The sequence below is a fragment of the Hemitrygon akajei genome, chromosome 17 (assembly GCF_048418815.1).
Source record: "Hemitrygon akajei chromosome 17, sHemAka1.3, whole genome shotgun sequence".
Taxonomy (NCBI): domain Eukaryota; kingdom Metazoa; phylum Chordata; class Chondrichthyes; order Myliobatiformes; family Dasyatidae; genus Hemitrygon; species Hemitrygon akajei.
The window spans coordinates 64673739-64699343 of record NC_133140.1 but is presented as its reverse complement, the minus strand read 5'-3'; the positions used below and the strand labels follow the sequence as shown (position 1 = coordinate 64699343).

The 25605-nt window shown below is 41.0% G+C and overlaps 1 protein-coding gene across 4 annotated transcripts in view; it reads right to left on the bottom strand.

Moving 5' to 3' along the window:
* Positions 1-25605, bottom strand: part of cmip (c-Maf inducing protein) — a 243967-nt gene that overhangs the window by 65157 nt on the left and 153205 nt on the right. For all 4 annotated transcript variants that reach the window (XM_073070308.1, XM_073070309.1, XM_073070310.1 and 1 more), the window contains 4 exons: positions 10076-10237; positions 6876-6917; positions 2319-2381; positions 1122-1202 (listed from right to left, as the gene is read on the bottom strand). In XM_073070308.1, the coding sequence (XP_072926409.1) occupies positions 1122-1202; positions 2319-2381; positions 6876-6917; positions 10076-10237 (348 nt within the window). The remainder of the gene's footprint in view (positions 1-1121; positions 1203-2318; positions 2382-6875; positions 6918-10075; positions 10238-25605) is intronic.

The following is a 25605-nucleotide window of genomic DNA, read 5'->3' as shown; positions in this document are numbered from 1 at the left end:
CCTCTCAAAAGTTCACCAAGTTTGTTGAGGCTGGTTGAGAAAATGTGGGCAAAACTGGTTGAATTTCTCATTGATGACAGAACTTTAGACACACAGCTGCGATCTCAAGCCGTTAAAGGTGCAAGCAGTGTGGTGAACTACATATACCTGGCTGGACTGCTCCTGTGGCTCCTCCCACAGACCCCTGTATAAAGGTGATGGAGGCCTGAGCCCGGTCTCATTCTCCAGGATGTAGTGTTGTTCATTCTTCCAGTCAATAAAAGCCGATATCTCGCTCCTTACGTCTCAGAGTGAGTTATTGATGGTGCATCAAGCAGCATCTCTCAGCTTTTCACTTTGCCATTGCTCTCCCAGCGATCCCTGAGGGCAAAGGGACTGCTGACATGTTTACTGACAGAGCTGTCAAGATGCTTTTGGAACAGATAACCACAAGAACAATGTGTTACAGAGAACCTCCAGGTTTACAATCCAGGAGGTTTCTCTTAGGATCCGAGTGCTAACTTCAAACACCTGCACTTTGGAATTGTGTGTAATGCAGTCAGATGTCCATTCCTACTCTGTAAGCAGCCTAGGATGAAGGGAGAGTAGATGGGCTGGACTGGTTGTTTGGAATATATCAAGGACCTATTGGATCAGCAAGCACTGAGATGCAGCATTCACAAGCACATACAGACTGGAATAATCCTGAGCCTAGAAGTCGATGGTGAATGTGACTTGATCTGGTCCCCATATCACCTCAGAAAGGGAGTGTAAAGTCCAGACAAATAGACACAGTGAGCTATTTTAGGTGTGTATGGAGTAATCTGAGGACGCATAGGGTGCCTCAGCTTGACCATGAATGTAAGTTCATTGTGATTGGCCCCTTAACACTGACCAGGTTTCAGTGTGAACTGTGTGTGGAGTAACCCAAGGACACGTAGGTGCATCTACGTTACTAAAAGCAGTTTATCTGCAAGTGAACAGTTACCTAGTTATACAACATTTTGTGTAATTTTGATTACACTTAATAGTTCATGGTAAGGAATATATACCAAAGAAGGGAGAAAAAAATTCCAAGATCTCTCAATTTGACTATTGAAAAATGCCAACATCGGAAATATATTTTGCAAATGTAAACATACCATGTTGTGTTTTAGGATTCGCTGAACCACAGGTGTGAATACTTCTATGACAACCATCGATCGAGGCCGCTCTCTGCAGTGCTGCAGAAGAAAATACTTTTAACACATATTCCACATGGACCCCATGCATTGGATCATACATCACCAAAACGAGGGCACTTGCTCATTAATTGGTCTTCTTCCATCATAAATGTTTCCAGTTCTCCAGTATATCAATTTCTCTTATGAACGTCTCTTGCAATCCCGTTTCCAATTTGGGTAACAGAAATTCACTTACAGTATTCACAAATAGCATTGCAGCAATTTGAGGCACAAATTGTGCAAGGAGGAAGTTGGATTTTGGAAGTTGATGTGCCTGTTCCGTTTTTGTTTGCTTTGTGGGAAGAGGGATTTGGAGGTTGACGTGCCTGTTCAGTTTTTGTTTCTTTCCTTTGTGCGGGTAGGGGGTATTTGGCGGTTGAAGAGCGTGCTGCCTTTCTTTATTTTTGGTTTCATGGCTACCCATAGAATTTCAGAGTGTATACTTTGATAATAAATGAACCCTTGAATGAAATTTGCTCCTTTAGAATTTGTGAAAAAAGTGTAAATTTAAAAAATGTTTTCAATTCTAGTTTCTGGACCCATGCACAGGTAACGTGGCTTCATGTAACACAAAATCACAGCACATACTCTTTTAAAGGAATGCGCCCCAACTCCCTCCATCATTTGAGGGTCATCTGTACTTTGAATTCCAGAAGTTGGCAATCTGGTGGTTTAAAAAAATCCCAATATTCTCTCTGTTGATTTCAGAATTCCTTAGATCTCAGCAATTCTGCCAAGTAGGTGACTTCTGCTTTATTTCCTCATTCAAAAGTTTCAAGAATTAGGGTCATTAAATTTCCCCTAATCTCTATTCTCAGACCAATCCAGGTTCTCATAGCAAAACAGGATCTAAATTCACAGCTTGTATCTTCAAGAGAGTCCCTCATAACTCTTATGGTTAGTGAGGCAGAGATGGGTACTGGCCTTTAGATTTATGAAGTAATCTTTTGTTTTCAAACCATTTGTGTTAGTTTTTAGCTAAACTTGCTATGAAGTGATGTTTACCTCAAATAATGAATGCATATTTGAATTAAACTTCGGTGCACAATAACTGTCCAAATTGGTCGCCTTTTTCCCTCCTGACAGACACAAACATAGAAAAAGAATTATCAATACCTTACAGAAAAACTCGCAGAGATCCGGAGGAGGGTGGTTGTTTTCCAGCAAAGGTGCTATTGCCTGAGGAGAGAAATGAGATATTCCAAACTATTCAATCTTCCCGTTTTTGGCATATCAATTTATCCTTCTGTATATACAACTATAATACTAGTTTAAAAACTTAGAATTAACTTCTCGTTGAATGAAATTCACAAACCAACTTCCTCCTAAAGCAACGCATTTAAGTTTATATTGATTAGTTCTGCTGGAAATCTCTGATGTGTGCTTTCTTCTTATAACACAGGTTACAGTGGTCGGTCAGAAACAATTTGAATCCAAATCACTCCACAGGAGTACACAAACAGTAATCACTCGCCAACATTTTCCTTCCATCTTCTTCTGCTTACCACCAAGTGAATTGTAGCCCACATTCACCACTGCACCAGTGGCTGTGAGTGAAGTGGACAACCTGGTTGATCACCATCAGTTTCTGAAGCATTCTGGGACTGCTGAGATTGTTTTTCTGTGAGTCATGCACAATATCACCAGAAAGACTAACACTTGGTGCACATCCCTAATTGATATTCGAAGCTTGTGCTTCCTGAATCCTATTTTATGTGATGAAGGTCTTTCCAAAGTCCCTGAATGTTGATCCAGTGACAATGAAGAAATGAGGATTGAGAGTGATGTGGAGGAATAATGCACAAAGGCTGAATTGTGTGTCATCTGCAAAATGCACTGCAGTGACTTGCCCAGGATTTTTCTATAGCATCTTCCATTTCTGCAACCCCACCAGTAAAGGAGACCATAAGACATAGAAACGGAATTCGGCCAGTGAGTCTGCTTCTCCATTCCATCATGACTGATTCATTATCCTTCTCAACCCCATTGTTCTGCCATTTCCCCCAAAACCTTTGATGCCCTTACTAATCAACCTCCACATTAAATATATTTAATAACTTGGCCTCCACAGCTATCTGTGGCAATGAATTCCACAGGTTCATCATCCTCTGGCTAAAGAAATTCCTCATCGCTGTATGTTCAGGCTGTGCCCTCAGGTCCTAGACACCCCCACTATAGGAAACATTCTCTCCACGTCCAGTCCATCTAGGCCTCTCAATATTTGACAGGTCAGCATTGACATGCACAGTAGGCACAGAAGAACACCCTCATCATCATCATCTCAGTGGGGGAGCTGTGTGGCCTTGGCTGTATCGAGGACTAGGCCTCGTGCTGTGGGCTTGCCTGTTGCAGCAGTCCAGGAGGGGAGGAGGGGAGACACTGGAAGCGGTGTGGTGCAGCATCCCTAGTGTTCACTCAGTGGAAACTGGATTGAGTGTGTGCATACATACATTTGTCGGCAGGCTGCTGAGAACTGCCTGTTCTTGCCAACAACACCCATGCTCCGTCATTTAACAGGATATGTTGCTCAGGGACTTGGGCTATACTATATATATTTTTAATATGACAATATTTATTACTATCTTACATGTAACATGTGTGCCTTATCCTATGCATGACTGCTGGTATTCTGTTTTGCCCCTTGCCCCCAGAGGAACACATGTTGCTTCGCTTGGCTGTATCCATGTATGGTTGCATGACAATTAAACTTGAACTAACGATGTACGAATTTGAAAGTTTCTGGGCTTACTAAGTATTGTTGAACTGCACTATTTTTACAAGTGGATTGCATTCACTTTTAACATACCCTTTCCTTTGCTCTGATCTGTTTTTACAGCTGCAGAGAAGTCATGACAGCAGCTATATTTCATTAGGAGTTTGAGAAGATTTGGTATGTCTCCAAAAACTAAAACATTTCTACAGATGTACCATGGAGAGCATTTTAACTGGATACATCGCCATTTGGTATGGGGGCTTCCTACTGCACAGGATCATAGTACACTTCAAAAAGTTGTAAACTTAGTCTTCTCCTTCATGGACACTATCCCCCATAGTATCCAGGACATCTTCAAAGAGCGAAGTCTCAAAAAGGTAACATCCATCATTAAGGTCTCCCATCACCCAGGTCATGCCTTGTTCTTATTGCTACCATCAGGAAAGAGATACAGAAGCATGAGGGCACACACTCAATGATTCAGGAACAGCTTCTTCCCCTTTGCCATCCAATTTCTGAATGGACATTGAATCCCATTACTTTTTATTTTCTGTTTTTGCTATATATAGCATTGTACTGCGAAGTTAACAAATTTCACAACATATCTTGGTTATATTAAACCTGATTTTGATTAATTATCTGGTTCAGTTTATGGGTAATGCTGACAGCAACCCCTTTCCTCCCAAGCAGGATGTTAACAGTGGAGGATTCAAGCTCCCTTTGCTCAGATATGTCACTGCTTGATACTTTTTCAGTGTGAATATTACTTGCCACTTAAAAAAAACCCAAATCTAAACCCTGAACTTGTCTGCTGAACTTGAACAAGGTATTTTTTACTATCTGCACCGTTACTAAAGGAACTACTCATTAACAAACTTACCTACTGTTTAGCTTATAAGGGAAAAATGTACTGAAGCAGCTAAAAATGGTGAGAATGAGGACCTTACCCAATTTTGCAGAGGCTGCCTCCCTGCTGTCCCACCAATTTTCATCGGGATCAAATATAAACACATCTATGTCACCAATGTGACACTCAGTGGCCACATTATTTGGTACAGGGGTAGAATCTAGTATGGTCTTTTGCTGCTGTAGCCCATCCATTTCAATATTTGATTTCTTGTACATTCAGAGATGCTCTTCTGCACACACCATGTAACACATGGCTATATGAGTTTTTCTTGCATTCCTGTCAGAGTGAACTAGTCTGGCCATTCTCCTCCAACCACTCTCATTAACAAAGCATTTTTGCCTGCAGAGCTGCCACTCATTGGACGTTTTTTTTTGTTTTTCACACCATTCTCTATAAACTGTAAAAAAAGATCCTAGGAGATCAGCAGTTTCTGAGATACTTAAAGCACCCTGCCTGGCACCACCAATCATTCCATGGTCAAAGTCACTTAGATCACATTTCTTCCCCATTCTGATGTTTGGTCTGAACAAATGAATCTTCTGACCATGCTTTTATACACTGAGTTGCTGCCATATGATTGGCTGATTAGACATTTGTATTAATGAGCAGGTGGATCTAATAAAGTGGCCACAGAGTATTTACACAAGAAGATGTTGATGAAGAGGGCAAGCGTCCATTTCAGTTGTTCCTATTGCAGTTATACTGTGACATTGTCTTCTATCCTGTACTATAACAATTAACACTTAATTATATAATAATATGCCATGTCAAAAAGCCCAGAAAATTTCAGACACAGTTACAGTTATCACTTTGTTGTTTATTTTAGGTGAAAGCAGCAGCCATTCGGTAAAAGCCTCACAAGTAGCTTTGTAACTGCTGCAGTATTCTGTGCCTGATGTTATACAAATGAGCATTCGGTGTCAGACTGCACAACTTGCAAAATATAATTGAGACTGTATATTTTCTGACTCTCCCATGGGCTCCCTCGTCTGAGACTAACCCAGATTAGACACCATTTAACACCATAATGCACTAAGGAAAACAAAGTAATTGTCTTGGGGCCCTATTGCAAACTGTGCACCTGCAACATCAGTTTCATCTCTCCCTGGACAATCTCTGACTACAGTAGACTCTTGGCATTGTACTGGATCACAAGCTGAGGTTCCAAGCCCACGTTATTCCCATAAAAAGATTGCTTTCTCTCACTGCCAAAATTGAATACAAGTTCTTAATGGTTTGCAATTGTTAAAGAAAGTTCTTGATCGGTTTAAATGTCAGGAACAATCAGAGTGCTTCACAGCTTTGACAGTTCTTGCCAAGCCAGAAGATCAGATTTCATCAATTGTCAAAGACGTTTCCAGATGTTCTGTCAGCCAGGTTTGTTCTGGACACCACCATCAAAGATGGAAGGACCTTACTACAATAGATCCAGCTGGCTCTTCACTCCAAACTCTACTTTGCCAGATACCTCCATGTCTGTTGGGCCTCTACTTGGGATTCAGTAATGGACATGGCTGGTTACTGACTGCCAGTTCTGGGCTAAGCTTACATATGTGAGCCTTCATTGGCAGAAAAGTCTAAGTAGATGCAGCAGATACCCGAAATAATTGTGTCTGTGCACTGGCTAATGCTGAGAGAGAAAAACCATCCTCTGAATGAGGACAACTAGTTAAGATTAAATGGAAATTTAGCATTTCCACAGATCATCCGATGTAATGAAATGATGAGATATACATGTTAGATTTCACATACCATTCTGAGAGGACTCTCAGGTTATCTTCAGTTGCTTTGGAGGTCATGGCATTTAATCAGGAACTTTAATTATTTTGATTTCATTAAAATAACAAGACACTTGGGAGCACTGAGAAATGAGTGGTGGGTGCATTTTCCTGCATGTCTCAATATCACATTAGTGGTTTTATTAGGTGGGCAGTCTTCTGGAGTGAAATTGTTTAAAAGTTTTGCCTTAAATACAGCTATTTCAAAGGTGACTGCAGGGCCTACACTATTGACACATTACACTGAACCACGGTCATAAACATAGACTTACCACAATGATGTTTTCATGTTCCTGTGTTGTTAGCTTAAGGTTCTATATAGAGATACAAAAGTGACAATCAATACTAAGACAGTTGGGGGGAGGGGAAGAGGGAGTGGGAGTGGAGAGAAGGGGAGGGGGAGTGGAGAGAAAGGGAGGGGCATGGAGAGAAAGGGAGGGGCATGGAGAGAAGGGGGAGCGGGGAGAAGGGGGAGTGGAGATGAGTGGGGAGAGTGGAGTGTAGGGGGAGGGGAGTGAAGAGTAGTGGGAGGTGTGGAGTGGGGGAAGTGGAGAGGGAAACCATGGTTCTTTACTGAGAGGACAAAGAATAACACGAATTTAAAATGCACAGACTCCTCTAAGTTTCTTCCTTCCCATTCATAGCAGAAGCACGATGATGTTAACACAGCAAAGAACTTAGACAACCAGGATACAACTCTCTGGCTAATAAATCTAAACATGAAGTCAAGAGTTGTTATTCTGCAGTTGTACCTGCCACATAAAAGGGTAAGATTAAAGATGGAAAGAGAAGATTAGGTATAGACAATGCCTGAGCACAACAAAATGTGGGAAATATCTGTCAACCTGTCAGCGGTTTGATCCATGGGATGCTAAGTTAAAAATGAAGTGTTTGCACTTAGAACACATACATTCCATTAATTGACAACCCAGTCCCCTTCCCCTAAAGTAGGCAAAATGTAGAACATCACAGGAAAAAGAGCTTCAGATGAACTGCAGGTGTTAATACACTACAGTGTTGGGGAGGAAGGAGAAGAATGAACATAAATATAGTATTTGAACTAAACAAACAATATATTAGATTTTTATCAATGTCATTATCTTAGAAGAGTCATAGAACACAGAGTAATACAGCAGAGATATGGGCTGTTCGGCCCAAACAGTCCATATTGGCCAAGTGCCATCCAGTTGATCTCTGTCTCCTGCATCCTGCTCTGCGCCTCCATGTAAACAGCGGTACAAAAATTGATAATTAATATTAACCTGGTGGGCATAACTCTGTCAAATTAGTAAGGACCAAGTTTCTGCTCCCTATACTTTTTTTTTGCTGGTGTTATGGGTGAAGGTCATGTCTGCTGTGCCCCTCGATGAATCAGATTCTTATTGTGGTTCAGAAAGCAACTCTGTGGCCACGGGGAGGGAGCAATCGAGAACGAACTTGGCAATGAAATTCCTTGTGGCAATTAGCATGGAGACCTCTCTGTAATTACCAGCAGCACTTGTTTACTTTCTTAAAGGTGGAGCAGTTATATGGCAGTCTCTGGAAACTAGATAATGGAGTAAATGCACATACTTGTGCTTCAAAGTTATGCAAGTTGAATCAGAAAATGCTTGATCTATTCGTTTGACTTTATAAATACAATTTCTCCTGGGTTTTCCCTGCGTGGTTTCAGAAGGACTTGGGAGCTCTGATGTTTCCTTTCTCAATATACATAGCCAAAGATAGCAGCCTTTGCCTTGCCAACGTGGCACGTACTCAGAAAGTATTCATTACATCCTCCATTCCCTGAAGATCAAAAGAGATATTTTAAATCTTTGATGGCATCTAAGAAGAATAGCTTCAGAGTTGGGGCCGAACACTATGTTCTACTGGGGGACGTTGGAGGGACAGGAAGGAGTAAATGAACGCTTAGTATGCAATGGTGCAAGAAATAACTGAAGGGTGTGAACAAAACTTGCTGGCTCTTCACTAAGAACATACAGACCCTGCGCTCATCAACACCACCTGTCCCCCATTTACACTGCGCCATCCTCCCCGGCCCACAGATGTTCCCATCACTATCCTGCATCATCACCACCACCAATCTCCCAGGACAGTTCGAGAAAACTGGAGGCAATCAAAATGCGACAGAGACCCAGCAAAAGGGCGAGGGCACAGCGTTACTGTTTGCAGAGACGCTGGCTCACAACTCCAGCAACCTGGGCTCAATGCAGATCTCCACCGACGTTTGTGCGGAGCCTGCACAGTCTTCTGTAGGTGTATGGGTTTACTCCAGGTCCTCTCCCACAACGCAAATTTATGAGGGAGGTTAGTTGAACCATGTGAAAACTGGCCCAGAGTGTGGCAGACTGAGGCAGTCAGCGTGGAGTTAATGAAAGTAAGACAGGATTAGTGTAATGTCTCTGATACTCGAAAGGGATGCCTGAAAGCCTAGATTCAGTAAGCCAAACGCTCTATTTCAGCACTGCATGGCTCTGTAAACTGCAAGCAAGATTTTACCTTCAGTGTCACAATGAAGATAACAATTCCACTTTAATTCTCTAACCAACACCCACTATCTGTCTGGGGCTCCTGTACTGTTACAATTATGCCAAGTGCAAGCTTAAGGAACAACACTTTATGCTCTGAACATACTGCAGCCTTCAGGACTTACTATCAATACATCAAACTGTGGGTAACTCGCTCTTTCTTTCTGTGTGCATTTCTGCCTGTAATCATTTGGCTCGGTTTTTCTTTTCCTATTTGTAGAGTCTGGCCTGTCCAGCATATCCCAAGTTTAGCTGTGTTCATACATTGCACAGAGAAAGAAATACAATCTGATTCTAACTACTCCTTCGGACACAGCATTAGCTCATTTTGTCTCATCCTATCAGAGCTATTCCTTGCCCCCATCTTCTCTGAATCTGAAAACCAATGTATCTTTACTTCATTTTTTATTGAGATACAGGGAGAGTGGGCCCTTCCAGCCCTTGGAGCTGTGCTGCCCAGCAACCCCCAATTTAACTGTAACCTAATCACAGGTCAGTTTACAATGACCAATTAACCTATCAACTGGTGTGTCTTTGGACAGTGGGAGGAAACTCGTAGCACCTGGAGGAAACCTATATGGCCACGAGGAGAATGTGCAAATTACTTACAGATAGCAGCAGGAAATGGACCCAAGTTGCCAGTGTTGTAAAGCGTTGTGCTAACCACTATGCTACCGTACTTTAAATCAGCCAAAGGACTTAAAGCATTAACTGTTTTACTTTCCACAGCTGCTGCCTGTTTCTGACATTTTCTGTTTCTACTTCTGATTTTAAGTATTTGCAAGCTTACCCTCCTCCATTGAAAAATCATCTCTCCAATTCATGTCAAAGTCTTTTTCGTCTCTTAAAACAGGCACAAGTAATCACCTTCTTGAACTGGAAATGCACATAAAATTATTCACCATTCTCTAAGCCATTTATATTGACCTTTAATGGATGCATACCTCAGAGAGGAGTTTAGACACTATCTCCAGTGGTGCTTGGTGAATGGAATCATCCTGAAGAGGTGAGAAAAGTGCCATGTCCACCAGAGTCCGAATCTCTTTCAACACGACCTCCCAACGACTTGGGTTACTAAGTACCTTTTTATATTTGTAAATCTTTTTCTGAAAGACAAGATCAGAAAACTTAAAAAAAATGAAAACTTGAAGTAAAGATCATCAAAATGACATTGGAACATCCACACAATCTGGCAAAATGTTCTGAGGAACAAACTGAGGAAACAAAGGTCATCATTTTCATGGTAAAATGATGGAAAAATCTATTTATATCTTGGCAGAGAGAAGAGACAGAATTTCTGTTACAGCACATTTAACATTATTTATGTGTCTGCAAGTAAGCAAACAAATTGTTGGCCAAGTAACCTTTTCATATCTCTGTTAAAAGGGACTGGATTAATAGTAGTTCCACATTGTGAGTTCTGCTCGAGTATGAAGAGATTCATACAGGGTGTGAACTCTTAAATTCCATTCAAACTCAGAGATCACAACAGCTCATTCAACAACACAATGATCCAGCTGATTGTTGTCAAAAAAAACTGAACTCCCTTTATAAACATAGCATTTAAAATGTTTGACAACATACAGAACTGCAGTACTAGGAAGAGCTTCTATAATTGCATCTCTCCTCTAGCCATTGCTTCTCCTTTTCATTGTGGGCTCTGGGTATTGTGTTACATGATACGCATAAAATTTCCCAGAGTTATTATAACAATAACTTGAAGGGTAAAAACTTATGGATAAGCACATAAGCCCAAAACCCCAAGGCATTCTACAAGTATGTGAAGAGCAAGAGGATAAAACGTGAGAGAATAGGACCAATCCAGTGTGACAGTGGAAAAGTGTGTATGGAACTAGAGGACATAGCAGAGGTACTTAATGAATACTTTGCTTCAGTATTCACTACAGGAAAGGATCTTGGCAATTGTAGGGATGAATTACAGTGGACTGAAAAGCTTGAGCATGTAGATATTAAGGAAGAGGATATGTTGGAGCTTTTGGAAAGCATCAAGTTGGATAAATCACCGGGACCGGACAAAAGGTACCCCAGGCTACTGTAGAAGGCGAGGGAGGAGATTGCTGAGCCTCTGGCGATGATCTTTGCATCATCAATGGGGATGGGAGAGGTTCCAGAGAATGGGAGGGTTGCAGATGTTGTTCCTTTATTCAAGAAAGTGAGTAGAGATAGCCCAGGAAATTATAGACCAGTGAGACTTACTTCAGTGGTTGGTAAGTTGATGGAGAAGATCCTGAGAGGCAGGATTTATGAACATTTGGAGAGGCATAATTAGGAATAGTCAGCATGGCTTTGTCAAGGTCAGATCGTGCCTTACGAGCCTGACTGAATTTTTTGAGAATGTGACTAAACTCATTGATGAAGGTAGAGCAGTAGATGTAGTGTATATGGATTTCAGCAAGGCATTTGACAAGGTACCCCATGCAAGGCTTATTGAGAAAGTAAGGAGGCATGGGATCCAAGGGGACATTGCTTTGTGGATCCAGAACTGGCTTGCCCACAGAAGCAAAAGAACGGTTGTAGACAGGTCATATTCTGCATGGAGGTCGGTGACCAGTGGTGTGCCTCAGAGATCTGTTCTGGGACCCCTACTCTTCGTGATTTTTATAAATGACCCGGATGAGGAAGCGGAGGGATGGGTTTGTGGATATTGTGGAGGGCTGTCAGAGGTTACAGCGGGACATTGATAGGATGCAAAACTGGGCTGAGAAGTGGCAGATGGAGTTTAGCCCGGATAAGTGTAAGGTGGTTCATTTTGGTAGGTCAAATATGATAGCAGAATATGGTGTTAATAGTAAGACTCTTGGCAGTGTGGAGGATCAGAGGGATCTAGGGGTTCCGAGTCCATAGGACACTCAAAGCTGCTGTGCAGTTTGACTCTGTGGTTAAGAAGGCATACAGTGCATTGGCCTTCATCAACCGTTGGACTGAGTTTAATAGCTGAGAGGTAATGTTACAGCTATACAGGACAGTGATCAGATGCCACTTGGAGTACTGTGCTCAGTTCTGGTCACCTCACTACAGGAAGGATGTGGAAGCCATAGAAAGGGTGCAGAGATTTACAAGGATGTTGCCTGGATTGGGCAGCATGCCTTATGAGAATAGGTTAAGTGAATTCGGCCTTATTTCCTTGGAGCGACAGAGGATGAGAGATGACCTGATAGAGGTGTATCAGATGATGAGAGGCATTGATCATGTGGATAGTCAGAGGCTTTTTCCTAGGGCTGAAATGGCTAGCACGAGAGGGTACAGTTTTAACATGCTTAGAAGTAGGTGCAGAGGAGATGTCAGGGGTAAGTTTTTTTTACGCAGAGAGTGGTGAGTGTGTGGAATGGCCTGCTGGTGATGTTGGTGGAGGCGGATACAATAGGGTCTTTTAAGAAACTCTTGCATAGATACATGGAGCTTAGAAAGATAGAGGGCTATGGATAACCCTAGGTAATTTCTAAGGTAAGGACTTGTTCAGTACCATTTTATGGGCCAAAGGGCATGTATTATGCTGTAGGTTTTCTATGTTCCAATGTTTCAGGCGACACAAAGGCAGTGGGAGAAGCTGGACTTAAAGACATTTTAAAGACACTTGGCTTAAAGACATGAATAACCAGGTGTACTTTACCGCATACTTATCACAGTTTGATAAATACTTGGGTGGTGGGGTGGAGATGTCTTTAGCAAAATAGGTAGAAGGCACTCTTTCCTTCTGCTAGCCTGCAGGTCATCTTTGGGCAAGGTGTAACACCTACTTATCTCCCTGATCAGGGTCACGTGAAGCCATGGGAGCAGGAGGTAGATGTTAGTCTGAGCAACTGGTGCATATCAGAAGGCCTGGTTATGCAACCACTGACACCAGGCAGACAGTCTCTGAAGAGTATTGATAATGGCTGGGGTCACCTGCTTGTAAAGACACTGCCCAGAAGAAGACAATGGCAAACCACTTCTGTAGAAAAAATTGCCAAGAACAATCATGGTCATGAGACCATGATGGCCTATGTCATATAATATGGCACATAGTGAGGTAAATATTCCTGATTCCAGAATTTGAACATGACAAAGGTATCTGGTACAGTCTATTCATACACATTTCACTAAATGAAACTAAATGTCAGATGCATGTTTATGAAATGCCATATAACTGTAAACACGTTCCATGTGTTGATAACATATTTTTATTGTGCCAGGAAATACTTTCAGCAGGATATGATGAGGCAATTTTTGAGGATGCAGCCTATTTATGCCTTTGATAGTTTCTGAAATTGCAAATGCTATTGCAGTCGAGGGAGTGTTAGTCCAGGTTATAGTGTGCTCTATGTAGTTGTCATCAAAGCTAATACCAAGCAGCAGTCACAAAATTAAGGCCTTATGTGATTACATTAATTTTTCTGGCCCCTTAATAGAAATGACTGCTTCGTGTGACAAGTTCAACCCCAACATCACTGATCTGTATACTGAAACATATTTTAATGTCTATCCTTCTGCATAATCCGTCAAATTGGTACTTTCAAAATTTTAGACCACAAACATTGGAGCAGAATTGTTCAGCCCATTGAGTCTGCTGTACCATCTGATCACAGATGATTTATTTTCTCTCTCAATCCCATTCTCTTGCCTTCCCCCCATAACTTTCAGTGCCCTTATTAATTAAGTATCCATGAACCTCCACTTTAAATGTAGCCAATGACTGAGCCTTCACAGTCACTTGTGGTAATCAATTCCACAAATTCACCACCCTGTGGCTCCGGAAGTTTCTCCTCATCTCTGTGGTTGGCTTATGGTAGGGGTCCAGAGCATTAAAAATTTGGGAACCCCTGTTCAATTCAGCAGTTGTTTTCTCTGGCCCTTGATGCTCTCACAATTGGAAACACCCTCAGCACATCCACTCTATCTAGGCCTGTCAATAATTGCTTTGAGTCAGAGCGGAAATATTAAAGACAGTAACTTTGCAAGGTCAGTAGTGTTGCAAGCTTAAAGGCTGAGCTATACTGGTGGGTAAAGTTGCTTTTATTTAACCATATATGTAAATAATCATCCAGTTCTTACTTGTTCTCTTGTTCCCTTTCAACCCCACTCTTCTGCCTTCTCCCTGTAAACTTTGACGCCCTGATTAATCATGAACCCATCAACCTCCACCTTTTGTATACCCAATGACTTTGTCTGCACAGCTGTCTGTGGCAATTAATTCCACAGATTTACCACACTCTGGCTAAAGAAATTTTTCCTCATCTCTGTTCTAAATGGACATCCCTGAGTTCTGAGGCTGTCCTCTCTGGTCCTAGACTCCCCCATTCTTGGAAGCGTGCTCTCCACATTCACTCTATCTAGGCCTTCCAATATTCCATAGGTTTCAGTGAGGTCCCACCTCATTCTTCAGAACTGCAGCGAGTATAGGCTCAGCCCCCACCCTGAAGCAGGATAACCATACAAAGCATATTTCACATAAAACATAATACTGTTACAGATGTCCATAAAATGTTACAGTCATCTACATATTGCCGTGCCAAATTTATTTTTCTTTCAGAGAACCAGCACAAACATGATGGACCAAAGATTGCCCTGTACACCGTCAGTTCATGAAAAGGATACCATCATTTCACATATAGTTCATTTCAATGTGGTAACATATTGTTAACTTTTGAAGGGAGAGCTGGTATCTGTTTGGCTGTAACTTGCTCTCTGATAGCCCACTTGAATAGATTCAACTCCTCCTGTTTACTGTTTGCAGAGGGTTGCCAATTTTTGGAAGGTCTGAGCAACATACGAGGGGTGATTGATATGTTCGTGGCCTAAGGTGTAGACAGAGTCAATTTTAGAAAACCTAGCTCATTTATTTTTCAACATAGTCCCCTCCTACATTTACACACTTAGTCCAGCGGTCGTGGAGCATACGGATCTTGGACCTCCAGAAAGTATCCACAGATGGGTGATTGATAAGTTTGTGCCCTAAGGTAGAAGGAGATGAGCTATACAGCTCTCATTACATGCACATGCAGTTCAACTCTTTGAGTGATTATGCAGAAAGTTTAAGTTAATAACTCATCAGGAGTGATTGATAAGTTTGTGACCTAAGGTAGAAGGAGATGTTATTAACTTCAAACTTTCTGCATAATCACTCAAAGAGTTGACCTGCATGTGCATGTAACGAGAGCTGAATAACTCATCTCCTTCTAACTTAGGCCACAAACTTATCAATCACCCATCTGTGGACACTTTCTGCAGGTCCAAGATCCATATGCTCCACGACCGCTGGACTAAGTGTGTAAATGTAGGAGGGGACTATGCTGAAAAATAAATGTGATAGGTTTTCTAAAATTGACTCCTTCTACCCTAGGCCACAAACTTATCAATCACCCCTCGTAACAGACAATGTCGACTTCAGCCCCCAACGCTGATCTTCCTCCCCATGTCTCAAAGAAAACTGTGCACTTTGATATTTTCGTGCTTTCTTTTTGAAAAGCTGAAGTGAGAAAGACAAAAGAAAACAATACGAAATGGGAACTCTAATTGGGAATGCAAGTTTATAATTAAACATTTTTAAAAATATTTGACAGAGAGAGAATGCTTGTCCAAATGGCGAGCCACTGCCAAAATCTAGGAGGCTGTCAAAAGCAAACAAAGTAGATCTGATGAAAGACAGCTCAGCTGTAGATTTGTACCTAGCTGGCATGAGCCAGATATTAAAGACTTTTCCATACTGCTGCCACATACATATGAACGTTGGAATTGAGTGCAAGGGAAGGCCTCCCACCCCCTCAAACCTTCTTCTTAGGCACTCCTGTCAGGATGAAACAGGACTAGCTACCACATCAGTCCTTGGGTTTTGAGATGGCTGATCAGGTTAATGTGGGAAGTGCAGAATCAGAATTTGGAGTGTAGAAGAATGAGAGGGGACTTGACAGAGGTCTACGAGATTAAGAAAGGCATAGATAGGGTGGATAGTCAGTACCTGTTTCCCAGGGCACCAATAGCAAACACCAGAGGACATATGTACAAAATTAAGGGAGGGAAGTTTAGGGGAGACATCGGGGGTAAGTTCTTTTACACAGAGGGTTGTGAGTGCCTGGAATGACTTGCCAGGGATGGTGGTGGAGGCTAAAACATTAGGGGTATTTAAAAGCCTCTTGGACAGGCACATGGATGAAAGAAAAATAGAGGGTTATGGGGTAGTGTGGGTTTAGTACTTTTTTTAAGGATTATATGGGTCAGCACAACATGGAGGGCTAAAGGGCCTGTACTGTGCTGTAATGTTCTATGGTTCTATGGTTCAAATTCTATGGTTTATTATCACTGATACTTGCTGTTGGCAGCAGTATAGTGCAGTACATTAAAAGAACTATTCATTTATAAGAGATGTGTGTAAAATAAACTAAAAAGCAATGCAAAAAGAGAGCAAAAGTAGTGGGAGGTGGTGTTCATGAGTTGGTTCACTGTCCGCTCAGAAATCTCAGGAGTAGTGGTTGTACAGACTGCTCTACAGATGGGGCAGAGGAGGAGATCTGACGAGCGAGGAGCATGAGAAGATTATGGTGCCCTCCAATGCCTGGAATCAAGGTTCTCAATACTACTTTTAAACTTCAAAGTAAATTTATAATCAAAGAACATATGTCACCATATTCTCCCAGAGATTCATTTTCCTGCGGGCATTCTCAAGGAATCTATAATAATAGCCATAATAAAATTAATGAAAGAGCGTACCAACTTGGCATTCAACCAGAGTGCAGAGGGCAACAAGCTGTGCAAATACAGAATGAAAGATTAATAATAACAAATAAGCAGTAAGTAGAGAACATGAGATGAAGAGTCCTTGAAAATGCATCAATTGGTTGTGGGAACATTTCAATGATGGGGCAAGTAAAGTTGAGTGGTTATCCCCTTTGGTTCAAGAGCCTGATGGTTGAGGGGTAATAGCTGTTCCTGAACCTGGTGCTGTGAGCCCTGAGGCTCCTGTATTAAGGACAGCATTGATGAGAGAATGTCGGGAGTGATGGGAGTCCCTGAAGATTTCCTGTGACAATGCTTCACACAAATGTGCTGAATGGTGGGGAGGGCTTTACCCATGATGGACTGGACTGCATCTAATGGTTTTTGAAGGATTTTCCATTCAAGGTCATTGCTGTTTCCATAGCAGGCTGTGATGCAACCAGTCAATATACTGTCCACCGCACATCAATAGATGTTTGACAAACGTAACTGCACTTACATGCTTAGGTAATAACCACTTTGAGTGATTATTTGCCAGAGGTTCCCAACAATAAATGGAGATATTGCATTTCTTCAAGCAAATCTTGATTTCTTTTTCTCTCTGAAACACTTTGTAATCATGTGTTATGACAAAGCACAGAACAAAATGTCTGTTTCTGAAGCCTGGTGTCGGGAATGCAAATGATACTGCCTGCACAACATAGATGACTCAGAGTTAGCCTGGGAGACAACACTGACATTGGTTTCCTTTTCCTTCTTGTGAAATGGGAAAACTTTGTAGTAAGGAATTGTGGGTATTTTTCCAGTGCCTCAAGGTGCCAGCTCTAGGTTTGTCAGATTGCAAAGGTAGATTCTTCAGATCACAAAAGGTAGATGGAAGGACGGAGATCACTGCTGCCCGGTTTGTTATTCTTTGTAACTCCAAAACATTAAGCTAATTGAAAGCAAAATGGGGAAGCCGAGAGATGAGAGTCTTTGTTTTTCTTCCCCCACTTTAAGCAAGGCACGCACACATCACATGGTAGCATCATAACATATGCAAATCATGTATTTTATATATAACCCATAATGAATTAGTTAAACAAATAAAGAACGCTTATTCAGCAGTGCATTATGTAATACAGCTACTGTATACCGACATCCATATCATAGTAAATTTTAAATTGTCCCATTCAGGCCTGAAGATTTAATTACTGTGGAAGATTTTTTTTTGCTATCATGAGATAACATCTTTCCTGACAAGGGAGGTCACTCTGCTTGGCAGGTGAAACGTGGCTGTGAAAACATCTCAGATTCTGACAACTCTGGACATCTTCCTTCTCCTTTACTCGGCTTTTCTCTCTGGATCTACTTTGATCCTTGCTTCTCTCCCAATCCCGGCTTTTTTCACATCCTTTATCCTGCTCTTTTCCTTTCTCATGGTCCTTCTGCCTTTTTCACTCACGTCCTCTCTATATCTCTTCTCTCCTTATCAACTTATCTTATCAGAGATACACGAAACTAGAAGAAAAACGAAGGCAAGAAAAAGAAAGATAAGCTCTTGAGAAATTACCGTAGATTCCGGATTTTAAGCCGCTACTTTTTTCCCACATTTTGAACTGCTTTGAACTTTGCGGCCTTTAATACGGAGCGGCTAATGCATTTTTTTTTTCATGCCGCCTCGTAAACATTTTGCCTCGTAACAGTAGACCAATAAAATTGATGAGTAGTTCACAGAGGTCCAATGAAATTGTACGATAAATCAAGCGCACTTTCACAATTAAATTATTGTAAATCAGTCATTTGTACTCACCCTCATCAACATGGAAAACACTCGAAGAAAAGCATTGTGCTGTCTTTATGGCAGTTATTTAGTTTATAATATTTTTGCTTAGTAATTCATTTTCTAGTTAAAGTTAGAAGAGTTTTAACTATATTTGTTTTCTGTACTACATCGCGGGATGCTATGACGTCACACCTGGTTTCGCCGCGTCTTGTGGGATACCAGTTTGCGATAAACGGAAAGGAGGGGGGGGGAGCGGCGGAGCCAAAACGCTGCTTTTAAGTTAAAGGCGATCAATAACTTTTCCTGGTAGGCTGCAGTATATATATTTTTTACCAGTCGTTAGGAAATATTGGAATGTTGTTCAGTAAAGAAGTATACGCAACGTATATTTAAAAGTAGCCGCGTTACGGGCACGGTTCGAAAAAAAGCATTTGCAATATGTATTTGTTTTTGTTACCATATGGATTTAATTAAAAGTTAAAAAATCCTCACGTGTAATATCTTTCTGTGTAAATATCTCATATTACAACGTGGGACACACCTGCGGCCGAAAATCCGGTGCGGCCTTTACAAGTAAAAAATTGATTTTATTTCTAAAATTAGAGCCAGCGGCTTTTAATCAGGTGCGCTCTGTAGTCCGGAATCTACGGTACTAAGTATCAACTTATCTTTCTTTTTCTTGCCTTCCTTTTTCTTCTAGTTTTGTGTATCTCTGAAGTTAGTAATTTCTCAAGAAATCAGATCTCATTTATTCTCTTCTGTTTCTCCAGCATTTGTGTCATGTTCCTCTTTCTTTTCCTTTTCTTGGCTCCCTTGTTTTTCTTCTAATTAGTTTTATGATTTGGAGTTACATGGTTGACCATAAGTTTTGTACCCAGTCTGAACCTTGATCTTCAAACATACTGTTTCTTAATTGGACAAAGGCTGTGGTGGTGAATTGATTGTCTTGTTGAAATCTGCCTTCACTGAGAAATGTCTCCTGAGTTATGGGAAGCAATTTGAATATAGCTGTTGCTTAAGCTTTCTAGGGCCTCGCAGTAAACCTTTTTTGTTTCAAGGAGTGTGCTGCAGCGGGGGAGCGTTTCTCGGGGACATTCCCCTTGAACGCTTTTGAGTGGAACGCACACTCTCGCGAATGTTTCAGTGGATAAGTTGACAGTGGCTGACGCTTGGCCTCCCAAGTGCACATGGATACAAGTATCATCTGCGCATGCTTGTGTGTGTACAGGAAGTATGGCACACTTAACGGCACCAAGGATCATCAATCTGGGTTTGACTCCCTGCCATCGTCTGCAAGGAGTTTGTGTGTTCTCCCTGTGACTGTGTGGGATTCCTCTGGGTGCTCCAGCTTCCTCCCACATTCCAAAGATGTACAGTTAGGAATCAAGATCATGTTTATTTATTATTTTTATTGTGTTCATTATTTATCTTATTTATTTAATGATGGATTGAGTGAAAAACAGCCTGGGACAGGCCCTTCTGGCTTTTTTGAGCCTTGCCGCCCAGCATCTCCCACGTTAACCCAAGTCTAATCATGGGACAATTTACAATGACCAATGAATGAGCCAACCGGTAGGCCTTTGGACTGTGGGAGGAAACTGGAGCACCCGGAGGAAACCCACACAGTCATGTGAGAAGATAACAACTCCTTACAGACAGCAGCAGGGAATTGAACCCAAGTTGCTGGTACTGTAAACTACACTACCGTGCATACACATACACCTGCATCTGTGTATACTTGGGAGGACAGACGTCAACTTATACCACAGACATATCGTGAAATTTGTAGTTTTGCAGCAGTGGTACAGTCCAATACATAAAAAACTATAAATTATAATAAAAGAGGTGAACTAGGAGACAGAGAAGAAGTTGAAGGCGGAAGGATCATTTCATAGACCTCCTCAACCATGACTCCTTCCTTGATGAGAGCAACCTCCACTTCATTCTGCAGCAACCTATTCGATCCAGATTTGCTGCCCTTCCTGACCAACAAGAAGTTGAACAGGTCGTTTCAAAACCAAAATTAAATACAAGACCTCGGTAGCAGATAGCATCCCCAAAGGAGTTCTAAAGCTTAATGTTGAAGAGCTTCAGTGACAAACCAACAGATCTCTGCCATTTAATAAGATCATAGCAAGCCTGACCACAACAAACCAGTCTACCCAAATTATCCATTCATCTCTCTGCCTTTCTGGAATCTGCTTCCCTCCACTTCCACTGCTATTTAAGGAAGAGTTCCAACAATTCACAAGCATCATGGAAATAATTATTCATGTGACTCTCTCATCCTATTTTCTCTTGCAAGAGGAACCATTGTCTTTACATCTACCTGTCAAGACCCTTCTTGACATCATTGTTTCCGTCCTGCTCTTCTAAACTCTACCAGATAGATGGTCTAAATTTAACTTTTAAGATAACCTGCCTACCTGGAAATTCATGCAGGGTGACGGCTACACTATTGCAATTAAATTCCATCTCTACCTTTCTGAAAATCTTCGGGTGCCACGGTAGCGTAGCAGTTAGCACGATGCTATTATCGTTCGAGGTATTCCACAGTTCAAAGGTCAATTTCAATGCCAATCGGTAAGGAGTCCTTCCTGTGGAAAGTGTGCTCTGGTTTCCTCCCACAGTCCATCCTGGGTAGGTTAATTGGTCATTGTAAATTGTCCTGTGATTAAGTTAGGGTTAGTCGGTGGGGGGGGGGAGGTTACTGAGGCAGTGTAGCACAGAGGGCTAGAAGGCCTACTCTATAATGTAATGCTATTTTTAAAAAAATCTGAATCTTCAAGGTTTCCAGGAATATTCACAGTTCTTCGAGTTCTCAAAAATGTCGAGGTCACTGCATTACAAGAAATTGTGGGATGAGGAGTCTTACAGAATGTTGCAACATGTTGGAATCTGAGAGACATCAAGAACAAAAAAAAAATCTTGGAGCGGGACCCAAGCACTTTGAAACAATTATTTAACAAAACATATCTTTGGCTGAAACAAAAATGGCTAAAATGCCTTTCCAGAAGCTTAGTCAGCATCAAATGACACCAAACATAATGCGGCTAAAATCAAGTAATACTGATAAAAATTCTCACCAGCTATAATATTCCCTCACTTCTCTGCTTAAGGTGACCTTGCTTAATATGTCATTGTTTAATGTGAAGAAACACCCCCCCAAACCCTGATTAATCCTAATTTACACCGACCACTTCACCTACTTGGTACATCTTTGGTCTGTGGGAGGAAACCAGAACACCTGGAGAAATGGATGAATGTACAGAGAGTCCGTACCAAATGCCATCAGAATTGAACTCTGAACTTGCAGAATGCCTTGATCTGTAATGGCATTGTGCTAACTCCTATGCTACTGGGGCCCCCAAAGATTTTCAGAAAGATAAGTGCTGGAATTTAATTTGCAATCATCTCATTTGCTTCTGCATGAAATTGAAGTCATGTCCTTTTATGGCTAAATGTGTGCATATTTTTATAAGAATTATTATTTTGAGGAAACACTGATTCAAAATAAGGTGGTACAAACATTTTTTTAAGAAAAAGAATACCAGGAGGGAAATATGTATCACAGCAATAACTTATAGATTAGAGTAGAACACCTTACTGGAATGCTTTGGACAGCACAAATTTGTAGAATTATACACAGACATTAAGCTGAAATGAAGTGGTGAGTTCATAGTTAATATGTAGGAACAAAGCTTAATCAGACGTTGTGCATACGTTGTGGATTTTCACATCAATAATGAGGGGAACAGAAAGTATTTATCATCTTTACACAGTATTTACTGATGCCTATGCAAAATAACTATCTTAATATTGTATTCTGGAGTTTTAAAATCTGATGCTTATGCTGTCTTTAAAACATTTCAAGTGATGATAGTCAAGTAACAATCTTATTGGCCCAGATTTAAACGCAATTTTTATTTGGAAGAATTTGTAAATAGTTAAACATTATTCACAAGAGTTGTAGCATCCCAATGTGCAACTATGTGGCTACTCTATACTACCCTGAGATTTGATTATGGCAAACAGACATTACAAAAGGCCGATAACTTTTAACTCCTGTGCTTCCTTATCTCTGTAACCTTGAATGGAATTGTATGGACTACAAAAATTACTTCATGAGTACAGGTTTTCATTTGTTTGAAGACAACTTAAGATATTTTTTAATATGTACACTGAATATATGGAACTTGGACCCAATTTACTGAAACAAATCAAACGTTCCAAATACAAAGCAGGCAGAAATGTAAAACTCCAAATTTCTGTTAATACATGGAAGCTACCTTATACCTTTAGACCAGATTTTTTAAATGTTCAAACGGCACAGACAACTTTGACTAACTTAAGGATTCACTGTTATTTCTTTGTTCTTAATTTTCAGAATCTGAATCAGGTTTAATACCACCAGCATGAAATGTGTTAATTTTACAGCAGCAATATAATACATGATGAATAAATAGAGAAAAAAATGGTATTACAGTCAGTATATACAGTATATTTCTATTAAATAGCAAGTTAAAATAAGTACTGCAAAAAAAAAAAGCAACTAAAAAAGTGAGGTAGTGTTCACGGGTTCAATGTCCATTTAGAAATCAAATAGCAGAGGGGAAAAAGTTGTTCCTGAATCGCTGAGTGTGTTCCTTTAAGCTTCTGTACCTGTTTCCCAATGGTGACAATGAGAAAAAGTCATGTCCCGGTGGTGGGGTCCTTAATCATGGACACTGCCTTCCTAAGACACCACTCGTGGAAGATGTCTCGGATACTACAGAGGCTGGTATCCATGACGGAGCTGACTAACCTTACAAGTTTCTGGAGCTTACTTTGATCTTGTGCAGTGTTCCCCCCCCCCCCCCACCCACCCCTTACCAGATGGTGATGCAGCCAGTCAGAATTCATTGCAATAATATTTTGATTTATGGGGATTTGATTCCTTAACATCTCAAACACTTAAGAGCTTGTGTTTCTCAGTGTTTGAGATATTAAAGAATCAAATCGCTGTAAGTATTGAGGCACTCTGTAAGTATACCTCAATTATTTGCAAAACAGAAGTCTATTCTGCTCCCACTAATGAATCCTGATTTAGAGAAGGATTTTACATCTACATAGTGTTTTTACCAGATCAGCATTCCATAATTTTGCTTAGTGATTAGAACAATTTTATGTGAAGTACAAGAGTCACTGGCGCTTGAGGAAAACTCTAGCTGCATTTTCTCTCCACATAATCACACACAATCCTGAATTACACATGTGTTGCTCATCTACACCACATCAAAAGCTTCCAGGGAAGGATAGCAAACATTGGGTGCACCAATGATTCTCACATCCACAAAGGATTGGAAAAAAATAACTCTGTGTGAGGGGTTTATGCCCACAAAGGGTTGGCTTGAGATTGTTCAAATCCAGGATAGTGTTCATTTGGGATCCCAAAGTTGACAACGAAAGGTATACATAGACCCTTCATCGGGACTGGAAAGGAAGGAGGCAGAAGCCAGAAGGTGGGGGAGGTGAAGGAATACAAGCCAGAAGATGATAGGTGAAGCCAGGTGGGTGAGGGAGTGAGGGATGAAGTAAGAAGCTGGGAGGTGATAGGTGGAAAGGTGAAGGGCTGGAGAAGGAGGAATCTGAAAGGAGAGGAGGGCAGAACATGCCAGAAAGGGAAGGAGAAGCGGCACCAGGGGAAGGTGACAGGCAGGTGAGGAGGAGAAGTGAAAGGGGGCCAGAGTGGAGAATTGAGGAAGAGAAAAGATGAAGGTGGAAAATTGCTGGAAGATGGAAAATTTGATGTTCATGCCATCAGATTAGAAGCTACCCAGAGAGAATATGAGATGTGGCTCCTTCAACCAGAGCGTTGCCTTATCATGGCAGTAGAGGAAGCCATGGACGGACATGTCGGAATGGAAATGGGGACCGGAATTAAAATGTTTTGTCACTGGGAAATCCTGATGGTACTCTTTCCCCTCCCCCAACCTTCTTGTTCTGGCTTCTTCCCCCTTCCTTTCCCATTTGAATGAAGGGTCTCAGCCTGAAACACCACTCTATTAATTTCCATAAATGCTTCCTGACCTGTTGGGTATCTCCAGCATTTTGTGAGTGTTGCTCTGAATTTCCAGAATCTGCATAAACTCCTGAGTTTATGCACATAATTTTGTAGATAATGGTATTTTATGCAACTCATTTCCCAACATCTTACCAACAAGGAGCCTTTTTAAAGGACGGTGTGGGGGGAATTTTAGGGGAAACTTTCTTCGTGTTTCTTATTTCCCCTTACAAAGGATCTGGAAAGATGTAGAAAGTTTGCCAATGAACACCTGTTACTAACTGTAAAGATAAATCTAAATAATCCCCCTGAGCTTCTCAATGATCATTAGAGTTGACCTCACATACCAGAATTATAGAGTCCAAGTTTCTTCACCATCCACAAATGTTTCTTCCTTTCTAATCTGCTGTAATCTTTTTGAAGGACTTCATGAGCAGACTTACTGTGGCACTTAAAACGTGCAACTGTTAAATTCCTCAAACTCCTTTTGTCAAAATGCATCCAAAACCTTCTCCAGTTCAGAAGAGTAAGATATTCTATGTCACTATCACTCTCAACATTCTTTTAGCTTCTCCACTCATATCTCAACTGAAGACCATTTGTTTTTTAATTTATCCTTCTCATCCAATTATAAATTACAGCTCGTCTTTCGGTATGTTTATTCTCTAAGTGATATTCCAAATTATTCAAGTGCTGCTGTTTAGTTTAAAAGACAAGCCAAGGTAGTATTGGCTAAGTGCAAAAATGATACAAGATGGAATTCATTCATCTTCCATTTGTCAGCAAATTTGCAAACTACATTTTCTGGTAATTGAAAGCATGGAAGAATCAGTTGGCATCTACCAGACCTTCCACAAAGCATTTCTGGATAGCTTGCCAGCATGCCTATATTACAGTAGAAGACTCTTAAATGGAATGAAAGACTGTCTCTTTGGCCTATAATGTCTGCACTGACC